This window comes from Poecilia mexicana, unplaced genomic scaffold (genome assembly GCF_051168715.1).
Source record: "Poecilia mexicana isolate PSO_F unplaced genomic scaffold, ASM5116871v1 scaffold_11, whole genome shotgun sequence".
Classification (NCBI taxonomy): Eukaryota; Metazoa; Chordata; class Actinopteri; order Cyprinodontiformes; family Poeciliidae; genus Poecilia; species Poecilia mexicana.
In genome coordinates, this window is record NW_028263380.1 from 24,188,150 (window position 1) to 24,207,313 (window position 19,164).

The following is a 19,164-nucleotide window of genomic DNA, read 5'->3' on the forward strand; positions in this document are numbered from 1 at the left end:
GGGTTTTTCTTTTATTTTTTTTAAATCAAACCGTTAACACATGAGTACATAACATATAAAACTACAAATGGCTGGCAGGAAGCATCACTCAATCAGTGGTTTCAGTCTTTATCAAAGTATAACTTCACTATGAAAAAGAAACCCAGCCAGTATGGCCAGAAGGTCCATCTTAACGGCAGAGAAACAAACAAAAATCCAAAAATATGACATCTTTATGGAAAGCTTCCTCCCCCACAGCAATATTCAACAAAATTAAATTTTTACACAAAGATTCTTTTGCAGAAATCCCCTGCATGTTTCTTTTCTCTCTACACATGAAGAAATCTGTGAAAATAAGCACGAGCATGCCTCCCGACAGATACAAGAGATGAAAATGAGAAGCAGACACTGTTTAGAGCACAGACACACAAAGATAAATTCAGTTTAGCCCTTAGTGTGAAGTGTCCATTGTTCCCCCGCCTCGAACCCGTCTGCCTTCCTTCCCTTGGTGCGAGGTGAGCAGCTGAACTTGCAGGAAGCGTGTGGCGTCTCGGACGAACGGGAGGGTCTGTTCTATGCCAGTGCGCTGCAAAAAGAAGCCCTCGACTTTACAAGTTACTTGTGAAAAGTTTGAAACATGGCCGGGGGATGTTTATTCACAGATCGGATCCTTTTAATGAGAGGTCTAATTCAAAACATTCTCACTATTACGTTTCATAAATGTCGTACACTCACTAGAATCCACTGTACAAGGCTTTAAGTTAGCTTAAAACATGGTTACATACTGAATGGTAATTTTAGGGCCCAGTCACACAGGCGTCACTCAATTTATTTAAGTACCTGTAATAATTTCAGGCTCCAACTATGCTGCTACAAGTATTTCACTTGATTTGTTAGGGGGTGGAGGGAGAACTGTTTTTAAAGAGTTTAAAAAAAAAAAAAATCTCAGTCCAAATAAGAAATTTACCTTATCAAAAAAAAAAAAAAAAAAAATCCCACACTGGACCAATAGGTGCCAGTATTGTTTACATTTTAAAAAACATAATGCAAAAGGAAGAACAATATGAGCTGGATACTGGTCATTTTACACTTATGTAACTTTTACAGCTCACTTTACACCTGACTTTTCACGATTAGAAGAAAACATGTCCAACAAATAAATATAAATATATATATATATATATATATATATATATATATATATATATTTTTTTTTTTTTTTTGTGTGAATTTAAACTTCTTTTTGGGGTTGATGCATACCTGCTTTGACCAGTCGTGATTTAAAGTAATTTTCTATAATTTACTTATAGTCTAAAAGACAAAAAAGGTTTTTATATGATATTCTGAATAGCAACCAGAGGTTTCTCACAGCAATTCTTATTTGATCAGGGATCACAATAAAAAATATTTCATAGTCAAATGGCTTAAATGGTTATCAGAATCAAAATCAATAGAAATATCTTGTAATTAATTGTTGATAATCTGAAAATGTGCAAAAAAATTAATTATACATGAGTCTTTTAGTACAATTTGGGCTATGTATCACCATAAATTATCAACATGCAAATAACAGTTGTTTTATGCATAGTTTTAATTACATAAGTTCAAAGCAGGGGTACAGATTAGAGACAAAGATATTCTCAGACTATACAAGCCTGTCTAGTTTGACTTGGTCACGAGTAAATTCAGCAGTGATCAAAGTTAAAAATACATGTTTTTATGCTGTTCAATTAAATACAGCAAAATTATGAAATTGGGCTCATGAATGCATCAACATACAACATGCAAACGTTAGCTAAAATTTAGGGAAAGATTTGATAAGTATAATTGAGGATCATCTTTCTCAGTTGGATTAGAAACTACTGCCTGTAACATGTTTTCTATTTATGATCAGTGTTTGTTACATGTAATTGTTAAATGAAGAAATAAAAAGTCTACATGTGTTAAAGTCCTGAAATTCAACATGAAAACTGTCAGGTCAGGATGAAACAAGAACTGGGAAGTGGCACTAGCTGGTCAAAGCATTGTCTGTGCATCTTAATCATGTGACTGAGATTTACTGGAAACGAGAAGAAAATTGAACTAACACAAAATAAACATGGAAGAAAAACTTATTAAAATTTTTCAGCCTACTGGTATTTTTGTTTTTGACTTGATTCTTGTGTTTTGTTGTGAAGTGCTGGTGTGACTGGGCCGTTGTGGCAGCAGCATGAGTCGACGGTGTTGTTTTTATTCCTAAATTTCTAATCTTGAATTATTGAAGCTGTAGAGTCATCAGATGACAGTTAACTGCACTTGGCTCGAGTGATTCAGCAGTTTTACATTAATAGTCCAATCACAACTACAGAAAGCGATGATCGTCTAATACAGCCTTTAAGTTACAAACCGGCTGGCTTTGAGGATAAATACGTGTTCAACTAAGTATACACAAAATCCTACAGGGCTCAGTCATGTTAATGTAATCAATATCGAGTTATTTTCATACAAAAGTAACTTGTTTGGTTCTAAATATTGTTATAAATACAACAACAAGCAAACCTGTCTCTCTCCAGGCTCGGTGCTCTTCACCATCCACAGTGGATTCAACGACAGATGAATTTCTGTCAGAGCACTCGAAGACTCAGAGGACAGTGCAATAAAACTCAAGGACGACTCAACAACTCGGCGGATATCCTTCAATAAAAGTCACAGCGAATACCCAGCAGCCTCTGAGCTGCATTTTTTTTGCTCTTTTTATGAGGAATTTTTTTTTCCTTCCTTTTGCAAAGAATGGCTGAATATTCTCTTTTTCGAAACATAAAGTGACAAGAGGAATATCGGTTGGCTTTACTAACATGAGTGGTGTCATCAACCATTGTTTTTTTGGGGAGAATTTTTTTTAAAGGTTGAGCAGCCAGCTGGGGTGAAACTCATTTCTGTTTCTTCTTCATCTCTCTTCGTTATTCTTGGTTCCCTCTCCTCATCCTTCACCTGTCCTCCTCCTCTCCTCCTCCTCCTCTCACACCGTCACCTCGTTCTTACTTCCAGTCCGCAGTCCCTGCCCTCCTCCACCTCCGGGGATGAAGTGCAGCTGTTCGATGGTGTTCTGCCTTTTGTTGGCGAAAGCCATGCGCCGCGCGCTGGGCTGGCCCCCGATTATCCCCGCTCCTCCTCCGCTGTGGCCCCCGTGGGAGTCCCAGCCACCGTGCATCCCCATCACGGGCACAGCTGTGGAGCCGCGCTCGTGGTCGTGGCCTGATGTCGGGTGGGAGTTCATCTTGATCATGTGGTGGCGGTCCATGGACGGCGTGGCACAGATGTTCTGCTGCGACTGGGCCTTTTGGTGGTGGCTCAGTCGGCCCATGGTGGGAACCATCCCGCTCCCCCCACCTCTCTCCATCGTTCCCATCGGCAGACCCATCGTCATCAGGCGATCTTCCAGACGGTCCGGAGAGACGAGGAGGCGCTCATGAGACCTGAAAGCAGAAAGCCATTTAATTTGACTGTAAACTCGGACAGGACACATACGGTGCCACGTCTTTCTAATTTCTTTCCACGGAGGAAAGAAATTAGAAATTTGAAGAGTGAATCGGTTTTTTTTGATCACATGGATGTTTTTATTAAATGAAAAGCATCAGATCTTATAGGCCAAAAAACAGGATTATTGAGTTTGTTGTGTAAAAATGTACATGTTAAAATACATGTAATAAATTAATCAGCATTAACATCAGATGGCTAACTGATGATGAATAAGACATCATTTCTATTCCATATTTTTTCTTTCAGTATTTTACTTCTCTGACTAGTGTCGTATAGAAACAAAGAAAATACTACATTTTAAAACGCTCTTTATCAAAGCATTGATTTAGGAGTAAACACACTTATGCAACCAGATTATTTCATCTTAATTCTTTTTTCCTCAAACAGATTTGTTCATTTTATCATCTTAACTGACAGGCCAGAAATGCTCCGTCTTGGAAGTCCACCGGTGTGCATCTTCACCTCGTCAGACTTTTGAAACTTTAATGAAATGATATTTCTTACAGTCTGCTTCCCTTTGCTTTCCTTCCTCCATCCTTTCTGGATCACATCCCATTATGATCCGTTTTCATTTCCATCTTCTCTGATCTCTTTTCTCTCACCAGGTTGTCAGAACCGATCATCTCCCGTCTCCTGGCTCTAAGCTCACCTGCGGAGCGTCTGTGACGTGGAGCTCCTGCTGGTACTCATCATGGCTTTGTAGTACTGGTGCTGCTGGTTCTTGTTCAGGCGGGACAGGGTGTTTCCCTCCCCGAAGGCCAGCAGCTGGTCCTGGGAGCGGACGCGGCGAGGCGGCCTGTCGAAGGTGGAGCTGGTGTAGGGCGTCTGGGAGGGAAGCGGGTACGGGTTCGGGGTGGAGGAGGGGATGTGGAGGTGTGGACGGGATCCATGGAGGGGCAGGGTGCCCCTGGAGCCCAGTGTGTAGTCGCCCCCCCAGGGCAGGTGGTGCTGCGAGGAGTGGAAGGAGGGCGGAGCGTTGTTGGAGCGACGTTTGGAGGTGTAATAACCCGAGTATTCGTCAAGTTCTTTCTCTGTTGCATAAAAAAAGGAAAGAAACAGAATCTGTTAAACGTAAACAATCCATTCTCTAATATGATAGATAAGTTGGTGACATCAGTTGATTATCTTTAAACCGAGTGACTCGTTTTATTAATGATGTTAAGTAAACATTAACAGCCCAGCACCTAAATGCGTTGTAGTTTTTTTTTTTTTTTTTTTTTACAGCTGCCTGTTATTTTAAAGGTTTAGGTTTGGCATCTGTGCAACTTTTCCAATTTAAAGCCTGGAAAAGGTTTAACAAGCAAGTTGATCTGACTAAAAACAACACTGATGTTAAAAGATTTCTAAAGTTTTTGATGTTTTGTTACTTGTTTTGAAATCACTAAACACATTTTCATAACAAAAATCAACCTGAGTAAATTCAAAGTGTGGTTTTCTTAACAGGATACAATTTTTAAAGGAAAAACAAGCAATCTAAACCAAAATAACCAACATGCCGTACTTATCCTCTCGTTAAATCATGAATTAAATGTGGTTAACCACTCTGCCCAGAGAGTTCAGTTTCACTAGCCAGATCTAGGCCTGACTGGTTCCAGAGCCGTAGAAACATCTGGAAACATGAAGCCAACTAAAACTTCTCAAAAAGTGACACATTGTGTCCCAATCTAAAGAAACTGGAAATAAAAACTTGAAAGGTTATCGCCCCCCTAGGTTGAAGTCCGTAGCCTGGAAAAAACATCTTGAGACTTTCAGGAAAGTATTCCATCGACTGGCAGGACAAAAGTTAAACTTTCCTAAAGGTGAGCATTCGGATGCGTCTTAATTTAAACATCACATCCACAAAAAAACATGATTGAAATCCTTTAGCTTTGCCGTAAGCATATAGTTAGACTTTATCCTCAAATCTTCTAATGTGTCTTGATGGTCTGAAATATGCAAAAGTGACAAAAACGTAACACCATGGAAAATAACTGACTGCCTGCTATAAGCAAAGCGACTAAAGGGATCTTCCCTTTACAACCATTTTGGTCTCCAGTGACACTGACAAGACAGACAGAAAAAACAGAAAGTTGAAAAAGGAATTGCAGGGGGGAAAAAAGCAAAGAAAAGAAATGAGACAAAAGTGGCAAATGTTCAGAACAAAGAATATGATGTAAAAACAATGGGAAAAGAAATGCATGGAGTGTGGCAACAGAGGGGAGGTGAAATTCTTTGAGAGAGGAGAATGGGCAGCAAACGAGGAGATGAAACGTAGATAAAAGAAATTAGAAGGAGGCATAAGAGAATAAAACATGAGAAAGGACAGTGAAAAAAAAACAAAGTAACAGAGGCTGAATGAGAAAAGATAGAGAAACAAAGTCAACAGAGACAAAAGTGTTCATTAATAGAGAAATAACAATGTTTCTGTGCTTTCTGCTCCGTACCCCGAGTCCGCTTTAATCTTCAAAGTATTTCCATGGAAGCAGCTCTACAGAGCCAATTTAAAACCTGACCTTTAACCAGCTAGCTCTCTACCTCTTCCTCTCCTCTTGTCTTTTTTTCTCTCTCACCTTCTCAGGTCTCTTCCTTTCTTTCTATTTGTTCCTCTGCCTCCATCTCCCCTTAATTTCCGCCAAATGTGGAGGTTTTCTGTCTACCTTTCTTTTGCCTCATTTCCCTTTTTTCTATTCTCCCTGATGATCTCATGTCCTCACCCTGCCCTCCCTCTTCTCTCTTTGCTCGCTCTGTTTAAGGCCAAATTATCTCGAGGGTTTTTTTTATGCCTGGCCGCGGACAAAGAAGCCTTTATCGATGTCATTTCTGCAGGGAAGCACATCAAAAGCAGCAGGTTTCATTCAGCAGCAGCTGAGAGGCCGTTTTTCATCCACTCTCTGTGTCATTCTGACATTTCACTCCCATCCTGAAAAAAATTGTTCCACAAAAACTGTTTGATGAAAATATGGAGGTTGTTTTGCAGAAAACCAAAAGCAGCGCTTTAATTCAATGTGACAATGACTCACACTGTCTGAAGAGGTGCTATGCCAGCTAACAATATAGATCAGTCAGTTCATGAGATCTTTACTCGCAATTCACTCACAATAAATCAAACACTGTAATAATAATAAGTATCTTCAAATATTTCACAGTAGCATGTCTTGGATGACACAATCAGTTGTTGGCTAGCACTGCCAGTGCACCTCATTTATTTTTATCTCTCCGTTTTACATCTCTGTCCATTCATAAGCTTAGAAAGATGAGCAGAAGGATGTTGGAGTAGGGGATATGATTCTTATCTATTATAATAGATGAAATCCATCTTGATCTCTAGTAGCATAAAAAAACACTTCTCAAGCACTAATTAAAGATTAAAAAGATTTAATAATATATTATTTTCAAAACATTTAGGTTTATGGGACTGATAGGACAGCTACATTTTCACATTTGGGTGAATATATAATTTGTTTTTTGTTTTTTTATCTCCAGATGTCTAAAACTAGATTTTAATCTCCATCTTTGGCCCTAATAAATGGAAAATAATCATGCAGGGAGTAAAACTCAAAATTGCTCAAATTTCATACCTCATGTCCAACAGAACTAAGCAGGCACAACAGCACACTGACACTTCACAAAGATTTTGAAAAATAAAACCTGTTTCTCCCCTAAGATTCACCTGTTGAAAGAACTGATGTAAACAGAAGTGGATAATATGCACAGTGCAAAATCTGACAAATTCTTAACTAATCCTTTAAAGAGTTTATAACTTAAAATCAGACAGTCAGGGAATATAATCAGATTTTTTTGCAACAAATATCTGCATTGTTTGTTCCTATGTGCTCATAAAATCTAAATGTACACACATATTAACCACTGTGTGACTGTAGCTATGAAGCAGAGCTGTTATAGACTCATTACATGGAGTTCAAACAACAAAAATACCTCTCAGAACCCTGCCTGGTATAATTTAGCAATTTTGTGTGATTTACAGTCCCTGAGCTCTGCATGCAGTGCATTTTTAGTAATTTGTTTATAAAAATTCACTTCTAAGAACAACACTGTTTTGGATAAGTACAGTTTTGTTTTAGGTGAAGCCAGTTCCATGACTAAACTCTAAACTTACAGCTTTTACCCACCAGGTAAAGTAATAATATTTATATAAAGCATACAGGTGCATTTAAATTTAAATGTGTCCACAATGTGATCCTCCCTCCATTAAGCTTTGTGGCAACATTTAACATGCTGTTAATTTTTTTTTCAACTATCTGCAGTTGCCAAAGGGAAAATATGGAGCCTATCTAACGGTTAATTACAGGAAATACGCTGACTACTAATAACTACTCCACACAAACCTCTGTTACGTATGTATAAATATGATATATATTTGAAACATTATTTCTAATTGTAAACAAATCTGAACTACACTGTAACTGCCTACAGGTCGGCATAAGCCGTATAACTATTAAACTAAAAATAGGAGAGGATTGGTGGGGGGAAAAAAGAAGAAAAAAACTAAGATGCGAATCACTGACTGGAGTCTTATTTTTGCCAGAAGTCAGATCATCGGTTGTTGAATACGAAGAGACCTTTTTTCCCCTTCTGTATTTATGGAGCGTTTCCCCTTTTGACTGAATCGAAATAATAAAGAGCCTCCTCTCGATTACGCCTTCACATCATTCCATCCATGTAGCGCCAGGCTCGTTGAACACAGACTCATAAGGGTCGTCCCTCATGAAGTAACCATCCGTCACAGGCCTGCAGGGCGACTCCCCTCCCCCTGCAGTCCTCGGCCATCACAGAGTGAGTGAAGTAAAGGAAGCAACTGCCTCGAAAATCGTTTCCTCCTCATCGAAAGCAGCCAGACCTCTGCAGATTCCCCCTCCCCCATCTCTTTCCACAAGTGCCTTCTTCCACGTCCCTTTTTTCCCCCGAATGACCTCTGCATCAGCATCTTCCTTTATCTTCTACCTTCATGCCGTATCGTCACTCACCCTGTCAGTGCCTTTAAAATTCCCCTCTGCTCTCTGTCTTCTGATCAGCCCTTCTCTCTAAATTCACTCGTTCATCCTTTTCACTCCCGTCCTTCTCATCTGTGCCACTCCCTGTTGTTTGATTTATACTGCAGCTTTTCTTTACCACTTTCAATCAAGCTTTCTGTCGTTTCTTGACATAAGTCTTCCTGGAATGACCCACAAAGAATGCAGCAGATTTCATAGCAGGATGATCAACAAAGCTGCTGACCTACAGTAAATGGGACTTTTATATAACCTGTTTTGCATCCATAAATCAGTACATTTATAGCACGCTGAGATGTACTCCCAACACTGGCAAATAATGAAGAGCATTATACCAGCAAGCAAAAACGAGTAAAACGAAGCAAAAGCGCCCACGTTGCTCTTTTCCACTTGTTCTGACAGGTTAAACTCAGCATTACGCTCGGTCTGACTGATTCTGACATTTGTGCTCCCACATTCAAATCCTCTGCATGTCTCAAAAATCTCAGAGAACAACCTTCGTGTACATTATTGCTGAATTCCAGGAGGAGATTCTACGACTTTGCACTTTTTGTCACTAATCTTGCAGCGTAGTGAATATTGATGATGGGAAAGAAAAGCTCATATGGGAGGAAGGCATTTTTCCTTCAAAAAAACAAAAAACAAACACACTTATATACTCTGGTGACCACAAATAACAGCCGCTTGTTTTATTTTTATTTTTCATAAATTTTATATCAATGGTTTTAGCGAATCAAAAATCCCCCCTAGAGTAGACAACCGTTTTCATTTTGTCCTAATTGATGAATCACATAAAGCATCATGAATTTATCAATTCCATCATTGCTTCAGAGAAATCTTGAAAATGAATACAGTAGCTTTTTTAGAAGTTTTTGTTTACATCAAATACATTTTATGTCACAGAACCATAGTCATTTTCCCATTTTTTTTAATTCCTAATTGGCTAATCTGCTGAAATTGATTTTATTATTATTATTATTAATTTTTTTTAAATTTCCTTTATTTAACCAGGTAAACTCCGTTGAGATCCAGATCTCATTGCCAAGAGGGACCTGGGCAGACATCTGCAATACAAGATGCATATGAAGAAACATAATATAATGTGAGCTTCGTCTGAATAAACATTTCAAACTGTTTAACCAACAGGTGGTGCAACACGAGCAAAAAACTACATTTTAAGGGAAGTTCGAGAGGTGCACAGAAAGCAGCTGAAGCATTGCTCATTAAATTTTATGCCGTTCACAGCAAAGCACAAAGTTTATGAACCAGGAAAAGGATGTTTTGTGTAAATTCTGTCCGTGTAGAATTAACTAGAACGTCTTTTCCTTATCAGATGTTAATACTAGAATGATTATCTGAAACACTTACTGCAAGTGTGTGAAATGTCCAAACCAGAAGTAGCACTTTTAATTAGCATTTCGTATGAGAAACAAATAATAACTCACCCAGTTTTTTCAGGGAGCTGTAGCGGCTGAGTTCTGGTTTCATCACCGCCTCGTAGGACGGGGGCAGCTGCGCCAGGTTGTGGAAGGAGTGGGAGAAAGACGGGTGGCTGCTGTTGTGTCTCATGCTCCCGGTGAGGATGCCGACCCCTCCCGAACCTTTACCGCTTCCTGAAATCAGGCTGGGCCCAGACGACAGCTGGGAGGTGTTGTTCAAACGAGGCCCGCGCTCTGGTGAAAGACAGGAAGAGACGGACAGGAGGAAGAAACAAAAAGAACCAAGTTAGAGATGAAAATAGATTGGATGTGAATATGAAAAATATAATGGATGGAAGGAGAGTAGAAGGAAAACAATGAGGTGAGAGTTCAGGAAGAGTAAAACCCCTTAGACTTTTATCATGTTACAAATAGAAACATCAATGTAATTTATTGGGTTTTTACATGACAGAAACACAAAGTAGTCCATAACTATGAGGCAAAAGGAGAATTATACACGATTTTCAACATTTAAGTTATTAAAAAAATCCTAAAACATCAAGAAATTTTATCTAAAGACATGGCCATCCTTAGAGAAAGAAAAAAAGGATGAAAAAAAACATTTATGGATGCCAGTAAATATGTGAATGAAAGTGCTCTTCTGAACTTTTTGTGGAACAAAAACACCATCCACAATCAGAAACATGGTGGCAGCATCATGCTGTGGGAGAGGGACAGATCTACGCAGCGTGAAATACCTGGAGGACAAAGCTTCTAAATGTACAACGTGTTATAATGGCCTAGTCAAAGTCCAGACCTAAATATGACATTGATGCTAACAAATGCTCTCTATCCAATCTGACTGAAATTGAGCTACAAAGAAAAATGGACCAAAATATTTCAATTTCAATCGCAAGACAAGCAAAGCTGGTACAAACACATCACAAAGGATTCAACAGAGATACACAGAAACACACTTTTAACTTTTTTTTTCTCTTTTTCACTGTTGCTACTTTGAGTCTGTTGCAAAACCCCAATAAAATTAATTCAAGATTTTGGTTGTAACATAATTACATTTTTAAATAACCAAGGGGTAAAGATTTTTAAAAGGAACTCTAAGAGGAAATGAAAGGAAATGTAACATGTTTAAAAGGTAGAGAAAAGAAAAAAATGGAAAAAAAAATATAATATAAACAAGAGGCAAAAAAAGTAAACGTAGAAAGGAAAGGGAAGATTGAACAAAGGAAGAATCTACAAGCTGGGTAACTATCAGTGAACACAGGAAGTGTCTCTTAGCTCCATGGCGACAATCTATAAATACAACTCTGTACTGCTCATCTAAGATTGCAACACCAACATATCAGCCACATATAAATACACAGAAACACATTGATGGCTTCAGGAGGAATCTTAGTGCACATACAGTCACATTTATGCAAAGTGCAAAAGCAGCACATAGATCAGTAAACACAGAAATGACTTGTCTTATGTGAGGTTAGCAACATGGAGGAGGAGGAGAGGGGGGCATAGATGCCTGCTTTGCAGCATGTACACTGATATCAGTTACGTCATAAAGTATACAAACACATTCATATATGCTGCAAACAGCAGAGAGACGGAGCTGTAAATGAGCCAACATGTGGGTGCACTCAGCAGGGACCTCACATGTGGAATCAATCAGAGACAAACGCTCAGATCTTCAATCAGAAACATGCCGATCAGTCACGATCATCCAAACGGGGATCAGAAATGTTGGATCTATGAGGAGAGACAAAGAGAAACTACACCTCTGGGAGTGAGAGCGGGAAAAACTGGAGAACAACAATTAAAGGTTGCATAACGTGGCCATTTACCGTTTCCTGTCTTCAATACAGACACTAGCAGAGTTCATTCAGGGTGGGAACGGTTATGGGCTGCGATCTTGTTAAGATAACTGCAGGACATATACTGGTCATTGACCATTGACAGTAATGGGCTGTAATGGCCAATGATGTCTCTGTTAAGTGCCACCCAGGGAACACACACCACATCGACCTCTGTACTTGTTACACACATACACACGCACATACATTGTGTAAAAAAGCAATGCTAGTTCTGCGATAGTTTTAGTTTAAAGCTGGAAGTGAACATGATGAAGGCTGACAGAAAACAAGCAGAAAGCATCAAGGACTGAACATAACATACTGTTTATGTACCAGCATACAACTTAACGCAAAGGTGACCGTGTGTGTTCATGTGTGTTTGTATATGTACAGAGAATCTTTATGGAAATCTTCTCAGATTTGTTCATTTTATGTGATGCAGGGACCCACTTCACTGAGCTCCTCCCTGCACTGCCGCCTATCCACTAAATACTAACAGAGTCAGATTAACCACTATAGGGTGAGAAAAAAAAAAACATCTGTGCATGGGAAATGAGCCATTTTTATTTTTAACAATTACTAAACATCTTTTTAAGTAATCCAAAACGGTTTTTTTTCTAAATTTCAGTTGTCTAAAAAATAAATCCCTTCTAGTTTATGATTTATTAGCCAAGTTATTGTTTATTTATTGAAGTTCTTCTAAGCAAATCTAGGATTGCCATCAAAGTTTACATTTGTCATCATGGGAATAAATGTCATTAATTCTGGGGAAAATTTTAAAACGTTATAATGATCAAACATAACATAGTTTTATTAAGAATTGATTGCACAGGTTTAAATTTGTGGACTTAAAATTGGGATGAAGTTCAATATGTGACTCTAATAAAGTGGCTGTTAAAATGGAAAAACAAGAAGAATCCATCAAAAAAAAGAAAGAAGCCAAAGAGAGAAGAGGTCATGTAATGGAACATGACTAAAAGAGGACAAACGATCCAATAAAGGTTTAAAAGCTCTAAAACCACAACTGCCTGTTCATTAGAGGACATTAATGAGCTAAAATCCAGAAGGTGTTTGAAAGATTTTCTCTTCCTGATATCCATTAACCCAAATTAAAGCCAGCACAACAAATGGAAGACGTTCCCAGGCTTCGATTCTAAATGTAACCGAACACATCAATTACTTTTAGTTTTCTTTTACTAATGAATGCCATCAGTGTAACATCTGTAGGCAAAGCTGGCTCTAATCACTGCAGATGCCTTCTTGTGTAATTCATTCCAGAGGAAACGCATGTAGGTGTAGACGCTCAGAATAACTCGCACTAAAACTTAAAAAGTTCAGTGGAAATCACACTGATCTCTTTACCATCAGATCGCCATGGTAACCACATCCTACAGAACCTTCATCAGCGTTACTTTACATTCAGGAGCAGCTCATTTCCTTTCATGGACGTAACTTACATCAGTTTTTTTTTTTTTTTAAGATAAACGACTAGCATTGCTTTTTGTTTTCTTGGTGCAAAGCTGGGAGAAACAGAGAGCCGCTCTGTTCGCAGCAAACCCTCCTCTCATGTTCGGTGTCAGCTGTAAGCGCACTCGCACGTCACTGTGGCACAGAGAGATTTAAAAAAAAAAAAGAAAAGAGAGAAGAACAAGCACATTTGGAAGCAGGCTTGTGGTGGTAGTGGGTGACGAGAGGTGGGCAGACAGACTTGCAGTAAAGCCAGGGCAGGCCAGACAACTTTCAGCTCACGCTCTTATGAACAACGTGCCAATTTCAACACAGCTTCCACACAGAGAAGCAACACACAGACACAGTGTTGAGACTGGCGCAGCTGTTTTAAGAGCGCGATCCGGCAGGCCAACAGAGACAGACGAACAGGGTGGTGGGGAGGCCGTGGGTCCGGCCGGCAGCGCACCGCCGCCCGCGCTGGACTCGCGCTGCTAACCACGTGGCTTACCGATGGTAGCAGAGTGTTTGGGGCTGGAGGCAGACCCCTGCTGGTTAAAAGGGTGGTGCAAGTTCCCAGCTGCAGAGAGAGCAGAGCCAACAAACTGATGGACGACCACTCGAGAGACAGAGAGCGTGTGTCGCGTAAGCATTTGTGTCAGTAAAGAGACAGAGAGGGACAGCGGCAGAGACAGCAGAGAGAGGAGAAATGGACAGGAAGGAGAAAACAGCATTCCCTCCAGGAATTATATTTCTGTCTGTTTCATTTGTTTTAAGGTCTGAATTTTGCACCAAGCTTAATTCAGCAAAATGTACATACAAAATGACTTAGGAGCTTCTCTAACAGAAGGTTTGACAATTATCTCATCAGTATTTTCTGCAGAACAATCCAAATCGTGGAGAGAATGAAAGAAAATCAGAGGAAGAGAAAGAGAATGAAAAGCAAAGGGAGAATATTGGTTAATTCATTTATTTTCACTGCAACTTTGAGCTTTCTCTCACCTCCACTGATCCCCATCGTAACAAAAATATTCCATGTCCCACTTTATTAAATTCTATAAGCTTTGCATTTTTCTCAACATTTCATTAATCGTCACAAAAAATGACAATGAGTCAAAATGAAAGGTCAAAATGTGAATTAGATAGGATTTTCATGGTTATATTTCAAATAATCTGTCGATGTTTCCTGTATGAAATATAGAAATGTATACGGTTCTTTGCAAAGTTCTCGTAATTGCATATATTGTATAATAGTAAAAGAGGAAGATAATTAAAAACGATTTGTAGTTAAATATTTTAGTAACTTCCTTATCTGTGTGTTTTCAGCTTAAAAGCCAGTTTATTCCTTTACTTTCCTGTAAAACTGCAGCGTCTGACAGCATCTCAGTCCCAGCAAAATGTTTTCCACCTCAAGTGCGAATTGTGTTACTGCTACTGAGTTTGAAGTGAGATCTGAAAACCAGGAGAACAGCAGTGATAATTACCCTCCCTATCACTCGGGACGCAGTGAGCAAGCCGGATCCGAAGGCTCGTGTAACCTGAATGTGACACTGTCGCTTTATGTTTTCACCTCCGCAAGCATGCGAACGCGTTGGCTTCGACTCGCGCCGCTCTGTCACTTACTGCGGTTGTCTTTCAACTGCAGGACGGGGGTGTACAGGTTTTTGGATGTGCGGCCGTCGGATGTGGTGGCGGTCAGCACGGCGGCGTTGTTCCTGTCTCCCTGCTGCACGGGGCTCGATTGGTGACGCAAAATGTCCACCAGGGATCTGAGTCAGTGCAGGGAAGATGAGTGGATCACAGCAAAGAAACGTGAAAGGAGAGAATCATTCAAAAAAATGCATTTTTTATCTTTAATGTCTTGTTCTGTTTTTTTAATGATGTCAAACATCATTTTTAATCACTTTGAAAAAAAACGTTTCCTTCCATTTAAATTATGGGAGTAAAAGTGTCAGTTATCTTTCACATTGTACATTAATGTTGAAATTAAGTCAAAAGTTCAGATATTAAACATAAACTTAAATCATTTAAACCCTATATGTACGGAGCAGTATTCCTGTCTGGAGATGCTGATGAAGGAGCTCAAAAATAAACTTTAAAGACCCCCAAGTGAATACTTGATGGTAAAATTGAGAGAGCAGCAACACATGACCCAGTCCCAGAAACCTGAATGAAAACTATAACGAGAAAACCCCCCGACTGCTGGAGGTCAGTAGCTTGATAAACGCAGTGCATTTTTTTCCATAGTAATTCATAGCCATTTCTTCCTCACTGTTAACTTTCCTTTAGGGCAGACTTTAATTAAATGAAACGTGATAATAGTAAACAACAATTCCCTGATCCATCGCCTCAGTAATTGCTACCACAAATCACCCAGCCTGTTTTAACTCTGGTGGGTGTCGAAGAGCAAAGTGAGCCCAGAACGAGACGGAAATTCAAATCATCAGTTTTTTTTTTTAAACTGTTTACTTTAAGTTCTCTCAGTGGAAAATAATGAAACACATTTTATTTCGGGCTCTATGAGACAGCTCTTCAGTCGGTCTCACCTGGGCATGTTGACATCTCTGTTGCGGGGTCGACGCGCCACCTTGCTGAAGGCGACCCTGACGCCCACAGCCACCACCAGCGTGAAGGATATCACCCCTCCGATCACGTAACCCGTACTGGAGAAAAAAAAACAAACAAAAAGTCATGCAGACACAGGCAGAAAAAGAGAAAAATGTATGATTTCTAGTGTTCTGCTCTCAGTCACAGTTTGACCCCAAAAAGGTTCAGTTAAGTATTTCAGTAGGTTTGAACCTCTGCATTCATAAACAATATGAGCTTAGACCAGGGAGCAGAGGTCTCAATTCAACTTCATATTTTGGATTGCTATAATTTGTTTTCACATTGTGATAACAAACCAAACCCAAAAAATCAGATCTGTTCCACTTTGAATGTGGTACTAAAATTTAGAAACATATCTGATTATAATACCAGTCCTGGTTCTGACTGCACATCCAAAACAGACTCCCCTTCATGTTGTGATGATCTTGAGACAAAACTGTCGGTTCTCATTGCTGAACAACTTTAAAACCAATCCAAACACATTTCTATCCTTTATTACTCCCATGAAGAGTGTGCTGTAGTGTGATGTCAACGATCTTTTCCTGTCGATTTAGGTTTGTAAATGGTTCACACTTAAGTGTCATTGTGGTTGGGTTTTAGTCGGTGTGTAGGACCATGCAAAACAAAAAAAGAACAGATTTCAGCAGAAATATCAAAATTGAGCATCAAGACCTGCTGTGTGAACAAAGCTTCAGGCCTGTCCACTCCTTGGGACTCAAATTATTTACTTTCTCACCCATTACCAAAACTTTACAATGATATTCCCTAAAGCTGAAATCCTAATGTGAAATTATATTTATATTTGGTTCTCATTAAGGTTGACGATTTGGCAATACATTTGGTGTACATTGATCTAAACTAATTATTTATATGCATCATGTGATTGTTTTCAACCCTGACCTGCTGCTCTGCTGCTGCAGCGTCTCGAAGTCGGGGTCGGGCTTGTTGGCAGCAGGCACGCTGACGGGGGCCTGCGGGTCAGCCCACACAGGGGAAATGTAGTTTTTGCAGGACTCCTGGTCCAGTCGGTTCCTCCGGTGCTCGCAGCAGAACCGGTATTGGCAGGTACCACAGCAGTAGCGATACGTGCCCTTGGAGCAGTTGAACGTGTTGTCGAAGTGCCCCATGACGTCATAGTAACCCCTGGGGAGCGAAGCATAAAACATAAATCTGAACTTCTGTGATGAATGTGTTTCATCACAGAGACACATTCCACTAAGTCTTAAAATCTGGAGTGTATAAAAATAAAATAAAAACCAACACTAGTACAAAAGGCAAGATAGAAATTAACAGAAGTCATGAATAAGAAATTAAAACAGAAAGTTGAAAGCTTATGTATGTTTTGGATCTTGTCTTATATTTCCCTGCTTGTTCTGCTTCTGGCTGCCTGAATGTGGTCGCAGTGTGTGGCTTGCCAACAGACAACTGATTTAGAGCTGATTATCTGTTGCCTAGCAACAGCAAGACGCCTCTCAGTGCAGAACATGAGCTTTGGTGGGATCAAGATGAGAGCTGCAGGAGAATCATGATGTTCCTTGCTTTTATGGCATTCAGTAAGATGAACACATTAAACGAGCCGGTGGAAGCTGCAGTCACTCAAACAGCAGCCTCACTTCTGCAAAAGGCAATACATTATAATCCTTTTTCTTAAACTTAACCCAAAGTAATAAATGCACTTTTCAGATTTTAATTTTCAGCCTTCGTTTGTTTTTCTTGCTCCCGTCAATTTTTCTCATTGTATTTTATTTTCCCTTTTTGACCTTGGTAAACAGGGATGAGCTCAACCTGCAGATTTGGCTGGACAACATGAACATGTTTCATGCAAACAGCCCAGCTTTTTATCATTTGTCTGTTTCTAACATGCTTTTAGTCTCTCTGGCTGTATTTCCATTCATGTGGAACTTTTTCTAATATCTGGAGATTAACATATTTAGAGGTTTGTTACATGTCTTAACAGGTGAATCTAGGGAACCAAGGCATTTCGAGGTTTTTTAAAAAACATAGTTTAATAGACAGCTTAAACTTTAAAGTCATTTTAAATAAATACCAGGCCACAGTGACCAGAGCTTAGTTTGGCTTTTGTGGAGCATTAAGTAACATAGTGCTAGTCCACCTACATCTGTGCACTGTTGGCCAGCTGGCTAAAAGATTTCTAAACCAATTATTTCATGCTTACAAAAGATGTTTGAATGTATTTCCAATTGTGAAAAACTTTTGTCATGTAGATTCCAAAGGAGCATCACCCATCCCTTTTATTAAAGTAACACTGCAATTTCATTTTTAACTGTTACCACGTAACAGGAAGCCTGAATGTAAAGCAGCGGACTGAAGCTGGGGCTAACTGGAAACTACTGCTAACTTCAGCAAGTGTTTATTCTACAATTCTGCCTAATTTTATATATCAGAATTGAAATAATAAGACTCAAATGTGACATTATTAACATAACTGTAAACTATAATGTTATTTTAATAGAAGTAGGGATTATAGTTTTTTTTTTTTTGGTTTATTTTGATACCAATTGACTTTTCAATTACAGGTATACAAGCCTCAAATTGTGGAACAACTTTTATTCTCTAGTTATTTTACTACCTTTGTAGTGCTTTTTTTTTTCTTTTACATTTGCTTGGCAGAATACTTTTTGGATTGCTATAATTTACTTTTACAAGTACAATTTGACTTTAGCAAAAATAACTGCATCACAGGACATTCATACCTGCAAACTTCTCCATTATCCACCAGCGGCGGGGCCACCTGGGCCCAGCTGAGCGGAGGCTTCAGTGGGTTTTCCGTAGTGTTTCGTGGAAACATTCTCTGTGGGAGGGGCTTCGGGGGGAGCTCAGCCATCGCCGCCGGATCGTCATCGTCCTTCATCTCAGCCGCTTTTGGTGGCACTTTGGATCCGCCACGGGGGTTTGACTTGTAGCCGGTCAGGAGGAACAAGGTGCTGCCCGTTTTTCCAGCAGAGGTGCCACTGCTGCCGTCAAGCGTCCTGGCGTCGCCGTCGGCATCTCGCCGCTCCACGGTAACGGTCAGGGAGGAGACGGGGAGGCAGGAGAAAAGCAACAGGATGACAAACAGGGAAATCATCCTCTTTGAAAGCGTGGGCTTCATTGTTCTGGGGTAAAGTTCTTCAGCCGGGATTTAGAAAAGGAAATCAACTGTCAGAGTTCAACTCCAAGATGGCGTCTGGCTGAAATATAAAAACCTTTGTGATGAAAATGTTCTAACTTCAGTTTTTAGTTCAGATGCGGTTCAGCAGCTGTTTTATGAATGTGTCTGGCATTTCACTCGTTCATCTGAATGTAAACATTTCTCTGGATAGAAATCCCTCCCAAAAGCAGCTT

The 19,164-nt window shown here is 39.6% G+C and overlaps 1 protein-coding gene across 1 annotated transcript; it reads right to left on the reverse strand.

The window, feature by feature from the left end:
- Positions 1-1,551: 1,551 nt before the first annotated feature.
- Positions 1,552-18,955, reverse strand: shisa7b (shisa family member 7). The gene is made up of 7 exons (XM_014990182.2): positions 18,534-18,955; positions 16,720-16,962; positions 15,759-15,875; positions 14,836-14,981; positions 9,932-10,159; positions 4,148-4,529; positions 1,552-3,434 (listed from the first exon to the last, which is right to left on the reverse strand). Exons 1-7 carry the CDS (start codon positions 18,929-18,931, stop codon positions 2,978-2,980), a joined length of 1,971 nt encoding a protein of 656 aa, XP_014845668.1. The 5' UTR covers positions 18,932-18,955; the 3' UTR covers positions 1,552-2,977.
- Positions 18,956-19,164: the final 209 nt, after the last annotated feature.

What these genes read in the sequence shown, in the direction of transcription:
- shisa7b (XM_014990182.2), bottom strand. Translation starts at nt 18,931, where the DNA reads ATGAAGCCCACGCTTTCAAAGAGGATGATTTCCCTGTTTGTCATCCTG. An exon ending in GCAGTTGAAAGACAACCGCA is followed by an intron (nt 10,160 to 14,835) that starts GTAAGTGACAGA and finishes GTCTTTCACCAG; the next exon opens with AGCGCGGGCCTCGTTTGAAC. An exon ending in CAGCTCCCTGAAAAAACTGG is followed by an intron (nt 4,530 to 9,931) that starts GTGAGTTATTAT and finishes TTTATGCAACAG; the next exon opens with AGAAAGAACTTGACGAATAC.